Source organism: Megalops cyprinoides, chromosome 7 (assembly GCF_013368585.1).
Source record: "Megalops cyprinoides isolate fMegCyp1 chromosome 7, fMegCyp1.pri, whole genome shotgun sequence".
NCBI lineage: Eukaryota > Metazoa > Chordata > Actinopteri > Elopiformes > Megalopidae > Megalops > Megalops cyprinoides.
In genome coordinates, this window is record NC_050589.1 from 24857040 (window position 1) to 24874897 (window position 17858).

A 17858-nucleotide genomic window follows, 5' to 3' on the forward strand; every position below is an offset into this window, starting at 1 on the left:
AGGGACAGAATGATTTCACTCTCGGGAGAAAGTGTTCAGCTCCAGTGAGATCTTTTTTCTGTCGAGAAGATTAATCTGTGTTCCTCTTATTTTTAAAAAATCGATATGTTCCTCCCCTGCAAAAGTCAGATAAAAGACTTTCAGGAGCTGTTTTTATTTACTACTTATGGGTTTGGCTGCTGTTGGAGAACAGGTCAAGGCCTCCATGGAGTGGATTATGATGACGGAGAGGGGGAGGTCAAACTAAGAGTAATTCGGGGAGGGGGGAAGGATAAGGTCTGAGAGAGGGGAGGGAAGGATGGAGTTCAGGCCTGGTTAAAGCCCCACTGGGGAGCAATCACAGGTGACAGGTTACTTGCAAGCTAATTGTCAGAGACAGTCCTGGCTCCTTGGCCGGAAGATACAGGGTGTAACAGTAAACCCTATTTTCAGCGGTTGGCACCGGCGCATGATGCCGACCTTCCTGTCTGTCCAATGGCCAATCATGGTTTAGTCACAAATTTCATGCGACACCTATCCGGTATTAACATGTAAAACATTTCAGCCGCACCAGTTCTACTCGTAAGGGAATAGGCATGTTGAGCATGTGGGTTCAGGGTGCTGACTTAACATGATTTAAGTGTATCCCTTTTGTGACCTCTTTGTATATTACCATTTAAAAGATTGTGAGCAGGAGTGTGGTGTGAAAGGCATCAGTGATATGTAGCAGACGATATCCCACCAAAGTGACACTGCTGAAATGAATGGACAGGCTCTGCTCTTCATTGTGTGTGCCTGTGATAAAGTATAAGCCACATAGTAACCCTTTTCTTTATTCCTCTACAGAAATGTTAATGGACTCCACAACAGCGACAGCCGAGTTGGGTTGGACAGTGTATCCTTCATCAGGGGTGAGTCAAATCACTAGCTCCTATTTCATTCTGGGGTTAATAATGGGTTGAGTTATGGAATTCATGGCGCACAATTCTTATTTGCAATTTCAACAGCTGACTAAGGATGAGTCAGAAATGAGTCCTGTTACTTCTAGAATGTTCGGTAATTGCCACATCTGTAATTGTTGGTCACCAGTCTTTTAAGATGAAGCCTTAGAAGACGGATCTGCTGTGGTGTAACTCTACATGAGTGGATTCCGTGGAGGAGTGTGAATGCGTGTTGCACTGTTCTGACTCCATCACAGCATTTCAACCATTATATATAAATATGGTGAGAGCAGTGGCAATGATAGATCTTTTTTAGAAATAAGTCTATTCGTGGAAGGAGCAGGATTCGTAATCCATTCTGTCTTCATCACGCTGTGTAACAGAGGATTTGATAATGACTCTGACATGCCATGCTTTTGATTCAAATTTAGTTCTATACATTTGCTAAATGTGACTTTCTGAATCAGAGGGTCCCTAAGGATGTGGCTCATGCTTTAACGTTTCTTCATGCATGCTGGTTTAGTTTTTTCCAATAATGAGTTTCCTCAAAACCCACATTTAACTGGATTGGATTTTAATGGCCTTTTACCGTTACAAAGTATCACAGCTTCATTTTATCAGGTCCTTACGTGGACCTGGCAACGTGTCTCCATGTTGTTTTAAACCGTTGTTGGGTTAATGTGTTCTGTGTCAAATACTCAGAAATGTTGAATCCGTATGGAAGACATCAATAATGCCTCATAAGCCTGAAACACAAGTTTATTCAAGTGTTTCAGTTTCTGAACAGGATATTAGTGAACACACATTTTCACACCCTCACACACACACACATACACCAGTTCACATGTGGAATGAAAAATGCAGATCAGGGTGAGACAGAAGAGAGTATGTTGTAGGATAATTTGCTGATACAAAATTAAGGTTCAATGAACCATATTAACTACATCATTCACTGAACATACATTTAATTTTTGATGTTGCTGTGCCATGTATCTGAGACTGTTTAGATATAATGTCCCTCATATCTACATGCTAAAGAAAGGAAACTACAAAACTAAAACCTTCCACAATGGTCTGAATCATGAAACTTCAAAGTTTTTCAAAAATAATTTAGCTCAATGTCCTCACGGTAAGCACAGGGAGAGCAGCCTCTTCGCCAGTCGATTGCTATAATCAATATGAGAGAACAGAACACTGGGCTGTTTTCTGTCTGCTGGCTTCTGGATCCAATCTAAGGGGAATAACATTCACTCTTCTCCACTCTGCTGCGGTCCAGTGCCTTACAATCTCACCTCACCACTTTGCTGAAATTTTCAGTAATCATTCTGGGGAACACGACTTTCATCTGTAACTTAAACTCAATCAATAATCTTTCTGGGGAAATATCCATCTGTTCTGCTGGACCCAAAGATGAAGCAGTTGACAACTGTGCTGAAACCATAATAAATGTCATGCCTTTTTAAGGCAGAAATCCAGGGTGTTTTGTCTCATGCACCAGTTTAGTATTATAGATCTTGTATGTCCTGGCACTGCACAGTACAGACTTTTTTTCTGAACAGTAAATGTGCATGTTTCCCATCATGCTCCACTGCCCTAATGTTAGATGGTCACGTGACTTTGAAAAGTCTTCTCTGGCTGTAGGTGTAGAGCTGAGATGAGGAGGCCCTTGTCATGCTAAAGCTGAAGCAGACCACAGCTCTTTGTGGGGGTGGAATATGCATGGATATTTAATCAGGGAGCGAAATTGTTCTTTGCTCCCATTAGTCGGCTCTGCAATGTTTGAACACAGAGCTGATCTGACTGCCTAAACTCTGGACTAGATTGGACACTCCATGTGGAGCATTTACAGATGTGTTAAAGAGAACACAATTTCTGTAATTACAACTGATGTATTTTTTATTGAGCTTTAGTAGCAAGATGAGGTGGAACTGTGTTCCATAAAGACACAACCAGTGCTAACTGGTGCGATGGGGGATGGGGAGTTTTGTGCTGTAACTGGATTCTGCAACCCTGCCTGGGTAATGCACTTTTCCCTTTTTTTCCTACACTCTGTGTTCCCTCCATGAATGGGAAGAGAAGATGTGGACAATAGGCCCCTCATGGTCCCGCCTGAAGAGATCCCCAGAGTAAAGGACTGGTTCATCGCTGCTGTGGTTGTAGCCACTTTTCCTGACCTTGACTGGAACAACGGGATTGAATGCATTGACTCTGTTGTGCAAGTGTATGTTTGCAGAGTAGTAGGACAAGGGCCCTTTCTTATACGTTGCATGCTCCAGGCTTCCAGAACACCAGTGTCTTTCATAGTCAGGATCAGGGTGAGCCTGCAAAAGCGTATTGTTCAGTGAATGTCCATCAGCAAGATCAGATAAACATTGCAACACAAGATTACAAAACTAAATACTGCACGCAGCTCTGAATACAACACACAATACCACTGCCTCTGATGAGATGATAGCAAAGTACTGCGTCTTGGGTACATGGCCATTGCTGTGCTTATTTTTCAGATTTTGTGCCTATGAGTCAATTTTGTGGTTATGATCGGAAGAGTTACTGAGGAATTCAAAATGTCACACTGACACTTTAAACAGGTGGCATTAATGACACATCCCCATGGAAATGACAGACTCTGTTACTCAGAACCAAAGGTCTGTGTGGTATATTGCACATTAAGAACTGAGGAATATTACAGTTCCATTTGATGGAAGATGTGCTACCATTTTGCAGGTTAACTGGCAAAAATCTTACAGAGTCCTGATAAGCAAGCTCACTTATGGATGGACTGACTAGTTAGGTTCTCCTCACTATAATTAATTTGTTTTTTCATTGGCTGTCTTGGAAGATTCGCACAGAATATGCACATACATGCACATGCACACACATACACACACGGCCACAGAGCTGGGTATTTGCTGAATATTTTCAGTACCTTGCTCAAGGGTTCAATAGCAGCTCCCCATCTGGAATTTGAACCAGTAACTTCTGGGTGAGAAGATCAGTTTCTTAACCACTGTACCACACTGCCATCCCGTCTCATTACATTCCCTAACAGACATGTCACAGGCCTGGAATGACTTACACTGTAATTATATAGCCACTTGTAGTTACTGTACTTTAAAGAATGTGGTTTTTACTGAAGAAAACTCTACATGTGGTTGACTGTCTACCTGTATTCAGGGCACAAAGATATTTTACATTTAAATAGTATCCATCTATAGAGTGTGATATAACCTGGTGTAGCTCGTTTTAAGAACCTTGCTCAAGGGTGCAACAGCAGTGTCCAGGAATCCAACCTGTAACTCTCTGGTTTGTATCCTAGTTCCTTCAGTGCAAATTTCACCACTGCCAATAAAACAAGGAAGGAAAAAAAAAAGTGCAATAAAAGTAAATGTTGCTCTTTTAGTCTTGCGAGACAGCGGAGGAGGAGGGTTAGGGCCCTTTGTTTATTTGACTTCACATGCTGTGTATTAGAGGACTCTAACAGTAAGTGGAGCTGACCGCTGCAGTAGTGGGCCGCGTCTGGAGCTGGAGCAGAAACGAGTCCCTCCTGCTGCGTCCTCTCTGTCTCTTTCTCCCTCTGTCTCTCTCTCTCTCTCTCTCTCTCTCTCTGTAAGCCAGCCTCTCTGCTCAGACAGGTCGTCGTTTGTCCCCATGTCCCCCCAGGACTAATGTTTTACCTCTGATAGATTTCCCGCAACTGTGGATTGGACAACCCCCAGCCTGGGGCCTGCTCTCTGCTACCACAGTGCAGCATAGTTTATTCACCCAGGTCACTGATGGAATCCTTTGAACCTCAATGTCCATCTCCCGTACCTCTCTGCGTAACAATAAACATTTTGCAATCAAACACTGTGATGAATTCATGTGTAATCTCTTCTTGAAAAAATGGAGATTTAATAATAATAATAATAATAATAATAATAATAACAAAGAAATAATAGTTGAAACTTCAAAAATGAATACCCTCCATGTCAGCTACTGTACATATTGCTAAATAGTAGTTTAGCAGTACGTTTCGGATACTTATCAGTACGACATTACAGTACAGTATGTTTCGTATACTTATCTGTTATTGAGTAGAAGACACATGGTCATAAACGTTTGTATAAAAATGATCTATTAACAGGTGGTCTCTCATTCATCTGCCTACTGTCAGATCTCACTAGACTAGGCATGCTTTCATCCCCTCCAAACACGCACACAAATAAAACGACAAACAAAAGATGATCACAGCCACCCATTCATGTTAGTTTAATGCAATCCAAATATAACAATACATCTGAATGCATGCAGTTCAGTGTGCGTAAATACAAAAATTCCACCCCCCCCTCGCTTTCTCTCTGTCTGTCTCTGTCTCCATCATACGTGCACACATTCTGTCGTATCTGTCACGCGATGTCTTGCGGTCCAAAAACATGTCACGCTAATAGCTGCACCAAATGGCGCTGAATGAACAAGCAAACGCTTGCGGCGGAAACATACAGAATGTTGAGATGTAATCTTGGGCTGAGTGAGAACTCTAATGGTAGTAAACACTGCATCATTACACAAAACTGCCAGCCCCACAGATTTTAAAGGACTCGGTGAAAGTGCAGAAGGTTCTCTTTGATGTAGTGCGCTGAGCTGTCCATCGGCAAGTGACGGCACCCTTATTAAAACTTCCAGTTAACACCTCCGGCGTTAGGTAATTCTTCCAGTCTCTTCCAGTATTCCATATACAGTACCCAGATGCTTCCTTAAATAGCCTCTCTTGGCCTTGTTGCTCAGTTGAATTGATGGTGGGAAGAGGAAGTGGCATGAGAACACAACAACGAGGCTCATCAATGTTTAAACCCTTTCAGCAATAATTTAAAGACGGCAGATAGACCCCTTCCCCACACAAAAGCTCCTCTCTGTGATGCGCTAGGTCCCCCCAAAGACGCAGTGACCACAATGGACCATTTCACAGTGAGCACACCAGGGAAAACCACGGGGACCACAGAGAGAGGACAGTGCTCAACCAATCAGAGAAAGACCAGAGTGACCACAGAAGGAAAAAGTATGGTGCCGCGATCACACAGAGGAAGGGCACATTGACCTCAAAGTGGAAAACCATTGTGACAACACAATGGCTGTGGGCACAGAGACCACATAGGAGAAGACCATTGACATCACACTGGGGAAATCACTGCGACCACAAAGGGCAAGGACACACTGACCACACACATCAAGGTGACAGTGACCGACTGCACACAGCGATGGGACTCTGATTTCCCTGCCCCGATGTACTCAATGCTGCATCATTACTGGAGGTTACTTTCTGTGCTCTTTGTGTTCTCCTAGTTGCTCCTCATTATAGAGGAGCGTGTCTCTCATAACTGCACAATGCACTACACAGAATGGGTTTCGCATTGAAATGACTCTGAAGAATGGCAATTTGATTAATTTTTGAAGATGAATTTTTCATTTTTAGTTTTTGTATTGTATGCAGTGTGGGAATAAGAACCATTGATTCAGAGGCATACTAATTTGATAAATACCTACTACTAAAACTGAAAGCAAAGCAGAGACAGGCTCAGATTCAGTATGAGTTATTTTTTCTTTACCATGAGCAAGGAATTTAAGCAATTCTTGTGCGAAACTTTCCATTAATTTCCATGACCTCCAAAGTATTGATGATGTCCATGGTGTTGAAAACAGCACACCGCTCTCTTTATATTCTGTACATTCAGTTTTCAATTCGAAGGACAGGGCATCATAGCGGTGACATCAGGTGGTCCTCCGAGTTATTCATGACTAACACATTTTGTTTTCATTCACTGATTAAAAAACGTCATGCATTGTGAATGTGTGTTTGTCTGTGTGTGTTTGTGCGTGTATATGTTAGTGTGTGTGTATGTGTGTGTGTGTGTGTGTATCTGTCTCACAATTTTCTGCATTCATTACTTGCACTTTTTGTTCTGAAGCAATTTGTAGATTGACTCACCCCACTACATGGCAGTCCCACACAACCCAGTTGGGCGCTTATTGAATGGTAAGAAAAAAAAAATGCTTGAAGGTCACCGTACTAGCGTAGCTGAAGCAATAATTGCAGAAAGAAAGAGTTTGCGTTGTAATTCCCAGCCTAATCAGAGAGCACTTAATCTCCTTGACCCCCCCAACACACACACACACACACACACACACACACACACACACACATACCACCACTGCCTCCATGACTTAAAACACATGACTGCACCATAGCTGCACTTCAGCAGCAACGAGAAAAAAAGCTGTGAAAATGAAGACGTTTCTTCTAATTTCACACTTTGCACTTGATGGCTGGCCCCTTATTATGGTCCATTAGGTTCTCTCCACTGGTTGTGATCAAAGCGTGTCAGGGAAGGCTGTGGTCTGCTAAAGACAGGGGCCCCTCCATTAAAGTTTGTTTGTGTGAAGCCTTTTTGTCCCCTCTGTCTCTCCATCTTTCTCTCATTCAATCTATGCGCTCTGTGTGGTTTTATTTCAGTTTGATTTGTCAAAACGGGTCGGCTTTCAGAACAAGAGGATCTCACACCCAGATATGTCCAAAAAGAGCATTCTTCCTTTAATTCTGTGACAGTTCATGACCTTAATCCAGTGTGGGCAGTTTGGAGGGTGAAGCATCCAGCATGTTGCCACCTTTTTGAAAGCATTTGTGAACAAAATTTCAGGTCTTATTTATGTATCTTTGTTTGCTGACCAACTCAAATAGTGGACCTATAGTTGTTATTTTTAATGGCCTGTTTCATGATTCACAAACTACATGGTTGTTTGTTCCATATTAATTTGCTGATATATTTAACACATAATGAAGGAAAAAAAGCATTTCAGTGTTAAAACTTCTTTTGTTAATGAGTGGTATGAATCCCTAACAACACATTGCTTTCTATACAGAAAATAACTGTGAGACTAGAGTACAGAACAAAAGAAGGATAAAGGCTGGTCCAATTAGTCTGGAAAAAAAGTGTTAAATTCATTTCTTAATTGGATTTTGACTTTCCCTCTCTCTTGTCAAAATCCTCGTTAAGCAGGGACTAATTTAGGGAATTATGTCATCTGTGAAGTGAGGAGTGAAACGAGAGAGGTGGAGAAAGAGTGTTGGGGGAGAAGGGGAGCACAATAGAGTGGGAACTTTTTTAAAGTTAAATGCTCTAAATGTGTTGGATATTAATTGCTTTGGCAACATGGTGATCTGAACAGTCATGCCAATAAAGCATTTTTTGATGTGGAGAGGTAGAGAGGGAGGGAAATGGGGGGGGGGGGGGGTGAAGAGAGAGGGAAACAGTCAGAGAGGGAGATTGATTGAGGCTTATAGGCTTTGAGAGATTGGAGATGGTGTGTATCTGGAGGAGCCACTCAGGTTAAGGGGCTGGGATGTCCCAAGCAGTAAGAGTCAAGGTGAAGGCTGTCTTGCTGCATGCTGTTTCAAGTCGAGGTTTCTCAGCTCAAGTAGGATTTGGGTGGGAAAATTTAGCAGAGCCATCAGGAGAACTGTGTGTGTGTGTGTGTGTGTGTGTGTGTCCATAGGGCGAATTGGTCACTGATATTTGACATCTCCCATTACCTAAGGTCTTTGTTAACAGATTGCATTTTGTAAGAAGATACTTTCCCCCAACCGTCAAATCACATTTTTTTTTTCCATTTTAATGAGAACAACAGCATGAAATGATGCATGAGATGATTATTTGTATTTTTTGACAGTTTCATCTGGTACAAGAACAGCCTGCACAGTTACATGCAACAAAAGGGTGTGTTGAGCTTCTGCAGTACCAGGAATGAAAGTTTTGGGATGAAACATGTCTCAGAGAGAGCGAAAATAGAGTAGACCCAGCAAAAAACAAATGTGTAACAAGCAGAGTTGCACACCTGTTTTTGTTTTGTGTGAAATATAAATAATCCAAATCCTTCTGAGGCACTGGCCCAGCTCAAGCTGTGAGCCAAGCAAAATACTGGTATGTAGTTTCAGTTGGACTGACTGCACTGTTGAGTACGCAGATGCCAACCTCTCCACATGGGATACAACAGTGGCAAAGCAACTGCAAGATATCATGTTATGTTATGTATGATTTTGTACTTAAAATTCCTGTAATCTGCCTGAAAGATCAGGCTGCAGTACACTTCTAATCGAAATGAGAAACTGAGAAGAGCTTGTAATGAATTGAATCCCATCAAAGAATTAGAAAAATCAAGACGGTTTACATATTTGCTGCACTGTTTCTACGGAGAAACAAAATGCCTATTGGACCGGAATGTCAGTTGGAATGTTGTGTAAGTGTTGGATACAACTCTTATAAGGTTGCTTGGTAACATAGTGGCGATGATTGGAAAACTCCCCAGCAGTGCTATTCTTATGTCAATGTGTGACATGTCCAAAATGAAGTAAATCATTGTTTCAATATCATTTTTCCCCCATGTAACTGTGCTTCAACATGTTGTGACAATTGTTCAAAACTCAATATATTGTAGTAAATGAATAAAGAGGACATGTTATGGTACAAGTGTAGAAAAGGGTAGTTTTGCATAGTGGTTTTACACATCAAGACTGAATAGATTTATTGAACACTTTGTTTGTGTTTGTTTGTCCTGCAGTGGGAGGAGGTTAGTGGCTACGATGAGAACATGAACACCATCCGCACTTACCAGGTGTGCAACGTCTTCGAGAACAGCCAGAACAACTGGGTACGCACCAAGTACATCCGTCGCCGCGGCGCCCAGCGCATCCACGTGGAGATGAAGTTCTCCGTGCGTGACTGCAGCAGCATCCCCAACGTACCCGGCTCCTGCAAGGAGACCTTTAACCTCTACTACTATGAGTCCGACCTGGACACCGCCAACAAGGTGTCCCCCGCCTGGATGGAGAACCCCTGGATCAAGGTGGACACCATCGCGGCCGACGAGAGCTTCTCACAGGTGGACCTGGGCGGCCGCGTGATGAAGATCAACACAGAGATGCGCAGCTTCGGCCCCGTCTCCCGGCAGGGCTTCTACCTGGCCTTCCAGGACTACGGCGGTTGCATGTCACTCATCGCCGTGAGGGTCTTCTACAGGAAGTGCCCCCGCGTGATCCAGAACGGGGCCATCTTCCAGGAGACGCTGTCGGGGGCGGAGAGCACCTCGCTGGTGGCGGCGCGGGGCGTGTGCGTGCCCAACGGCGAAGAGGTGGACGTGCCCATCAAGCTATATTGCAACGGTGATGGCGAGTGGATGGTGCCCATCGGCCGCTGCATGTGCAAGGCCGGCCACGAGGCTGTGGAGAACGGGACGGTCTGTAGAGGTAAGGACTACTGGCCCCTGTTTCTCTCTCTGTCCCCTTACTGCCTGGTGACACCACCTGCCTGTGAGCTCTGTAGATCTCTCCCTGTGAAATCTGTCTCTCCCCTTGAAGTGAGCTGTCTCTCTTGCTCTCTTTCTCTTTCTGAATCCTCCCCTGTGAATTCTCTTTATCACCTGCCTGTGAGCTTGATCATCATCTCCCTCTTTGCCCTGCTGTGAGCTTGCTGGATTCACTTCCTGTGAGCCCTCTCTGTCCCTTTCCTATGTGTTCTCTCTTTCCCAGTTGTATTCACAGTTGAAGGTGTTGGCATTGATGCCATCAGGTGCTTAATGTGTTGTGTGGAAATAATTTGTGAAAGTATGTTAATGTTTCATTATCAGGGTGCTTGAGGACAGTGTTCAGGACAAGAATACTGTTATATAATATAGTGTACTTATAAAAAGGCAGGTTTGTGGCCCATTGGTGCCCTAAAATATGGCTAAAATGTCAGTGTGATCACGATATGAGTAGGGATTGGCCTGCTGGTTGGTTGTGACCAGTGTAATTATTTAATGTCACCTGGCAGGTCCATGCCTCTTGACAGAAAATCACAAACACACACAAAATATATGTCACACCGTTTCTCTCCAAATGCCATAGTGCATTTATCATCCTGTCATCGTGAAACAAGAACCTTATTCTAGCCTGATTGATTAACAGGAAAATGTCATGTACACAGTCTTTCCAATGGACAGCTCGAGATCGTAACTCACTAACTCACATCTGGGTTTCCTCTGCCTGGCTTCAAAAGTGGGGCGCTGGTGAATATCACTTACCACAACACCTGTGCCTCAGCAAAGTTCCATCTGTTAAATTCTGACATTTCATTTAAAGTGAACAGATTTTGAAAATGTACTCAACCCTCTTTCCCCCTGAAATATACATATGTATACAGATTATTTTCAAACATGAATTCTGAATTGCTGTGTTTTTTTGTGTTTGATTTACAGAGGTGCACTGTGAAGTAGACTTGGTTTTGGGCTTCTAATCACACATGTCTGTCATGACTGCAGGCCTTTTGCCTTTTGAGAGTAATTTATTATGTATCATAACCTACACAGTAGAGCACATGTAGTCTTTCATGTGTTTCCAGTTTCCATATGAAAATAAACCCTTTTCCCCTTGTTTATAATAAGTAGAATAATTAGAATATTATTCACCTCCCCTGGAATCAGTCAGCTCAAATAAATTTGTGTGTGTTGGCTTTTTTCTTCCCAAATACAGTTAAGCAAGTTCAGCAATCCCCAAGATTAATGAAAAATAAAATAATTTGTTCTGAAAAGTGCAACACTTGCATGGTAAGTGAAAATTAAGGACAAAGGTTGGTGGAATCCAGGAGTTAATAAGACTTTAGTTATTATTTTAACATACTATCGTTGCTCTCTAGGTACATCAAAGACTATTGTCATACTGAAAATTTGGCAGTCCCTCAATGTGCAAATCATTTTTAACATGAATTTGTGTTGCTGAAGATGGAAAACCCTGGTACTCATGGGAGACTTCTGCTGCCGTGCCAAGAGTCCTTTTTGCAGGATGTTTGGTAACAGACATAGGCACATTTATGTTTTTCCACATATTTTTTGCATATATAACTGTATCTACACTTACACAGGAATATATTTTCAGTATTAGAACTTAACTTGCCAGTATGTGTCTGTCTGAGATCTACAGACATCTTATTTGTCTTGTATTTTTTTGCATGGGAAGACCATTCATCTCTCTTTTCTACCGCTTCTGACTGGCGTGCAGCTACAATGGGCCACAGTGGACCTGAACTGAACATCCCCTACACAAGGGATCCTTTAAAACCTGCAATGTCATGAGCAAATAAATAGTAATAATGATAGCAGTGCTGCGGAGTGGTCGTTACATTAAATAAAGGGCGGTATTGTTCCCTCGGCATGTGGAGTCACCCTCTCCAGCTTGCTGATGGCCTTCAGAGACATGGCCCTGACCAACACAGACAGCACAACAAGCCCGGACCTCTGCCTGGCGCATGCATAATGGATGATGTAATTACACAGCAGTCTCCAGCTGCCATGGAAACACGGGGCGGAAATATGGGCGTTCAGTTATACAAGGGGGTGGGCTACTTAGCTATTAGCTACTCATTTAATGATCGCTAACGAGGATGGCAGCCACACAAGCGGTGCTGAATGTCCGCAGAGTGCCCTGTTAATATGCTCCAAATTGAAATCCCTAAATAATTAAAAATATTTCAGTTGTCTTTGACCGTGTAATTTTCTTTTTATATTTTTTTTTTCTTCCTTTCGTATTGCAAATGAATTCATATATCCCAGGGGTGCTGTGTTTTTCAATCACAGCGCATTCTTGTTTAAACCAAGCAGGCAATTAAATGATCAAAATTCAATTAGGAGGCTGGGAGATGGAGATAAAGCTGACAGTACTGTGAAGTGGCTGGCTTTAACTGCGGTTCGCATGCCTCTCTTATCTCCCTGTCCTGAAACCCGCCACACTGCAGCGCATCCCTGTGCTGACGAGCTCGCCAAACCCCACCGGGGCTGTCGATCAGGGTCGCCTGACTGCGTGTCTGTCCTTCACAGCGAACTTTACGCTTCTTCTCACTTCTTACCTTCTTACCAGCTCCACCACCTGTTCTCTCCTACCGAAGGAACAAGCATTCACATACGAAGCATGGGGGGGCGAGAGGGGGTATATTTCCATATTTTAATTTATTTGAGCAAAAATATTGTGCACTTACATTTTTATCAATTTGGAGGCCACAGTGTGAGCATTCGTGTGTATGCTTGCGTGTGTCAGAGAGCTAAAAACCCTAAAAACCTATGATTTTGTCTTTTGATATATGTTGTAATATTAAATGTAATGTCTGCTCATTGTTCCCATCTTTGATGTTGGACAGTCATAGACTCATTCCTCCGTGCTTCTTACATTGAGGGAAAGCTGACATTCTGTAGATGCATGAGACAGCATTACAAATTGGTTTGTGGTAAATGCCTTTTAAATGCTGATAGTTTGGTAATGAATTGATTTATGAGAGATGCTCTCTCAGGACTGCTTCAGAGAGAATCACAGTATCCTCTTTCAGAATATGGATTATGGAGCCATAGAGGAAAACACGAGTCTTTTGAATAAAAGTGTTGTCAAAGCACAATATTAATAATGCAGTGAACAGTTGAAATCATATTGTTCAAATGCCACCGTAACCCAACATGTAATTACAACCAGTATCAAGGAAAACCTTTTGCTGGCTTTCATAGAATAATTATAGGATTACATGAGACATGTCAAAATATTTACAAAACAGGCAGGCTCTTTTCAGCTTTAAACACAAGCTTTTCTTCAGAAATCATTTCCTTACCACATTGTGTTTGATCCCAGTGAAACCCTGTATGTACAGTACTTCAACTCTTCCAAGGTCTTTCAGCAGAAATGCCTGAGAAAGAGAGGTTGTGTTCCAGGAAAAACTGAGGAATTTTTGGGTTGTTGTTGAGGTTGTGTGTCTCGTGAGGTGCTTAGATTTCTGCCTGTCTGTTTTTGCTTTTTTTCTTGAAATGTAAGCACCTACTAGATGAATTATGTAATAGAAACCATGTTCATCTCTAATATGCAAACTATAACAATGGTTAGGTCTTGTGTTTCGCGGTGTGACCCCATCCTCAGCTCCTCTCCGCAGGAGTTCCTGCTGTGTGGTTAAAGCACGGTGTCCTCTCTGTCAGAATTTATCTCTGTCTGAGTTTGGAACTGCAGTTCAGACATCTAATGTAATGACATGTCCAAACTAAATCCATGTGCTTCCAAACATCTCCGAGGCTAATGGTGGTTACAGAATGCATTGAGGAATATGGTGGAACAAAATGTTTGGATCGTTCTGTGAAAACAACGCCGAAGTTTATTTAGTCATGGCGTAACTCAGTCAATGGAGGGACTCTCTGAGAAATTCCTTTAACTGTTCAGTGTTCTATATACAGTACAATCTGTAAAACAAAGTTGAATTATCGTGGAATGTTGCATGAGGCAGTGTTGCTGGAAAAAGACCCCAGAAAGGAGGTGTTTGCAGCAGCGTTTTGCAGGTGCCATGGAAGCGACGTGGTGTTGAGACACTTGGCGAAGTTGCACAGTCGTGGCGGGAGGAAGTCTCTTGCCGCTGAAGGAAAATCAAACATTTGCCTCACGCTCAGCTAATGAGAGGGAAGAAACACCCTCTCTGCTCTCAGCACATACCCAGAGCATTGCCACTGTCCCCAGAGTCAGAAAGTCCTACAGTAATAACACACTCTCTCCTCTCGTTTTTTCTTTACTGTGAGAGCCTGAGTGAAGGATGTTTCACTTGCACATTAGAGGCCTCATTTTTCTCTTAATATGCCTCTGTGTGTGTGTGTGTGTGTGTGTGTGTGTGTGTGTGAATGTGTGTGCGTGTGTATGTGTTTGCGGGTGTGGGTGAGAGTTTGCATGCGTGTGTCTCTCCACATATCCCACTTCTACCTACCCCTCTCCTTTATGTGTTTGTCTTTGATATTTTGGGTTAATCTGAAACACATAAGCAATGGCAGAAATCCCATATATATTTTATTAAGTAAGCATTTATGTGGAAATCTGTGTGTGTGTGTGTGTGTGGGGGGGGGGGGTGGTGTTTGTGTATGAGTGTAATTCAGTGCAATTCAGTCTTTTCTTTTTTGTGTTCAGGGTTCATCACAAAAAAGTGAAAGTGAATGCACATATCATCATATCTACAGACTTGCCACTCTGTAAGTATATCATATCCAAAGCTAATTCTCTCACAAAGACAAGGGGGGAATAGTCTAAAGACAGGAAGTAATGATGATAATTATGTACTTTTCACTTGATCCGGGGCATGTGAGATGCGTTATAGTATACTCTATTCAGCCAGGTCTGGGCGGTTCTGACAGGAAGCATAATCCCACAGTGACTTATAACGTTAGATGAGCAGACTTAGCAAGGCTTAGAGGGAAGGTGGGTGTTGGGTAAAGACAGGCATGATTATATGAAAAAAGAGTACAGTAGGATGGCTGGAACCAGGAGATAATTCTGGCTTGGATTTTGCCACTGACAGAATCTAAATTGCTAATACCTTCCTGTCTAGAGAAGTTAAAGCACTGGAATCCCCCCACTCCCCCCAAAATACACAGAAGGCTGGCTCTTCTGTATCCCTAGTTCCATCACTCCATCTCTCTAATGACAATGTACTAATTGACTAATTGTAAATGTGCAGAGGAGGGCTGGGGGATAGGGTAGAGAACCCCCCCCCCCCCCACCCCGTTTTAATGGGCATTATCAAACTAATGAATCCCTGAGAGGCTGTTACTGCAGTGCCCATAAAGGGAAACAGAAACAGAAATAACAGATTTTTTTTGTAGATTTCCTACCCAGAAGAGAGCTCTCGATTGTTAGCCCATTCAGAAGCATAAAGACAACGAATTGCCTTAAATGTAAAATGTAAATTTATATGACAGCTGGCTATATTATCCCCTGTCGTTGCGTGGGATTGCCCTTGGGTTTTTTTTTAATTCCGTTAAGTCATCATTGTTGAGATGACCTCATTGATGCTGACCCAACAAGACATTCTGTTAGAGCCATGATAATTGTATGACAGCGCTTTCGCTTCACCAGGCAGCCTCCGATCCTCATGGCCCCCTTTCGCAGCTGCCAACTGTATTTTTAACTCCTGATTCTTGGACAGTGAGCGAGCCCTTTCTCGCGGCAGCCGGGTCTTGTGTTCCTGGAAAGAGGCAAACAAAATTCTCCACTCCCACTCTTCTGCAGAAACGCCAAGAGCAGCGGTACAGGACAACCACTGCGTTCTACACCTCCCTTTCAATTATGCACTCAGAATTAATTATGAAGCCGGCTAACTTTTCCCCCAGCCCTGCTCACGTACATATTACTGAATGCTAGCAATGTGCTACCTTTTAGCTTTCGTTCCGTGACATGTTGCCCCCGGGGGCTGTGATGTGGGATACTTTTTTTCTGCTGAGCTTTTAACGAGTCCCTCTAATACCGTGCACAGAATCTGTGTTCACTCTTAGATGGAAATTGGGATTCAGAGAACTTATGCATGTTGAATTATGCTTGTCTCCTCACATGCTCTGGTGATTTTGAAAAGAGACCCTTTTAGTTCGGAAATAGCCAGAGCCCTAATGGGTCAATCAGTCAATCAATCAATCAACCAATCAACCAAAATGTACTCATAGTTATGCATTTTAATCACTGCATCATCACAAAGCACTGGACAGTGAACAATTTCTAACAGAAACTGTAATAACAGAAAACCTTAATATAGGGAAAAACTGGAAAATTATTCTGTGACCCCAGGAAAATATGATGGAGGAACACTCCTTGAAAACAGTGGAAAAGGAAGCAAACAGCAGAATAGAAACATATGTAGGATAATAGATGAAAATATCTTTCAGTTGGCTAGACGGATGACTATTGATAGAACATGGCAGGCTATTGGCAGGGCTTCCCATCCCAACAGTGACCGGGGGAGGGATGTCAGGGTCTTTCTGTGTAATGATTGTCCAGCTTTCCTCTCCAATGCAGGGAGGTAAGATGATACAGGACTGAATGCTGATGGTAGTAGTGCCTGATAGATAATAACAGCTCCATAATAAGAGCACGCAGGCCTGAAACTGAAAAAATGGGGTTCCTGTCTGTAACACAAGCTATTGCAAGATTAGTGCTGTAGGATATGAACACGCACACCCACTGGGGCGCGAGGGAGCTATGATTGTCCTTTTTTGTGTCTCTGGCTGTGATTCCTCTCAGTCCAGGTAGATTTAGTATACCAGCAGATGAGACAGGGTGCTAAGAGAGAGCATGTTTGTCTTTCATCTGAAGAGTTTGTGCTTTTCTTAGAGGGGTCATCACCTGCACAATGCGATAATAGGAGTGAGGGACTCGGCAATCCTCCCACTGCTCTGAGGTCACTCAGAAAAGGGCTGTGTTAATCTATCCTCTGTGTGTGCAGAGTCCTGTGGTTCTGTGTGGAAAAGTATGGTTCAGAATGGTACAGTGTGGCTCCACAAGATTGGGTGTGTTGCAGTGCAGTTAGACGCAGTTTTGTGTGGGTTGGAGTGGTGCGGTATGGTTTGCTGTGGTGCAACATAATCTGGTGCAGGTCACCCTGGGTGAGCTACACCCCACGTGAGCCTGGATCAAGTCTGAGTAAGCCTGGTGTCCAGACTGATCATTCACCCCCTTTAGAAGTTTTAGCACCAACACACACAGGAGCCCCAATGCAAGTTAGGAAGTGGGAATGGGCCTCTTGCACAACCACCAGAACCAGAGCATAGCAGGGTAGATTAGGAACAGGTCCAGCAGAATCGGCACTCTTGTGCTCCATGATTTGTGTCCTGTTTGAGACTCCAGTCAGTTCCAGGCTGCTGCTGAAAGAGGGTCTGAGGACTCATCTGAACAGGTATGTCAGCAATTATAAGCTGAGTGCATTCCTCAATACCTTCAGAGGCGGTTTAAACACTTCCAGAGCAGTGGGGCATCGGTATTGATAGGGTGGCTGTGTGAAATGAGAAGGTAAGCTCTGGATAATGGCCTCTGTAGCAGCTGTATCTCAGCCTCTGGCAGAGGGTAGGCCTTTGGAGAATATCTCCAGACAGCGTCACTGAATA

General features: G+C 43.1%; 1 protein-coding gene across 2 annotated transcripts in view; it reads left to right on the top strand.

Moving 5' to 3' along the window:
• The first annotated feature begins 815 nt into the window (after positions 1-815).
• LOC118780204 (ephrin type-B receptor 2) overlaps positions 816-17858 on the top strand; it is a 74052-nt gene continuing 57009 nt past the window's right edge. For both annotated transcript variants that reach the window (XM_036532582.1, XM_036532580.1), the window contains exons 1-2: positions 816-890; positions 9510-10194. In XM_036532582.1, the coding sequence (XP_036388475.1) occupies positions 828-890; positions 9510-10194 (748 nt within the window). In that variant the 5' untranslated portion in view covers positions 816-827. The remainder of the gene's footprint in view (positions 891-9509; positions 10195-17858) is intronic.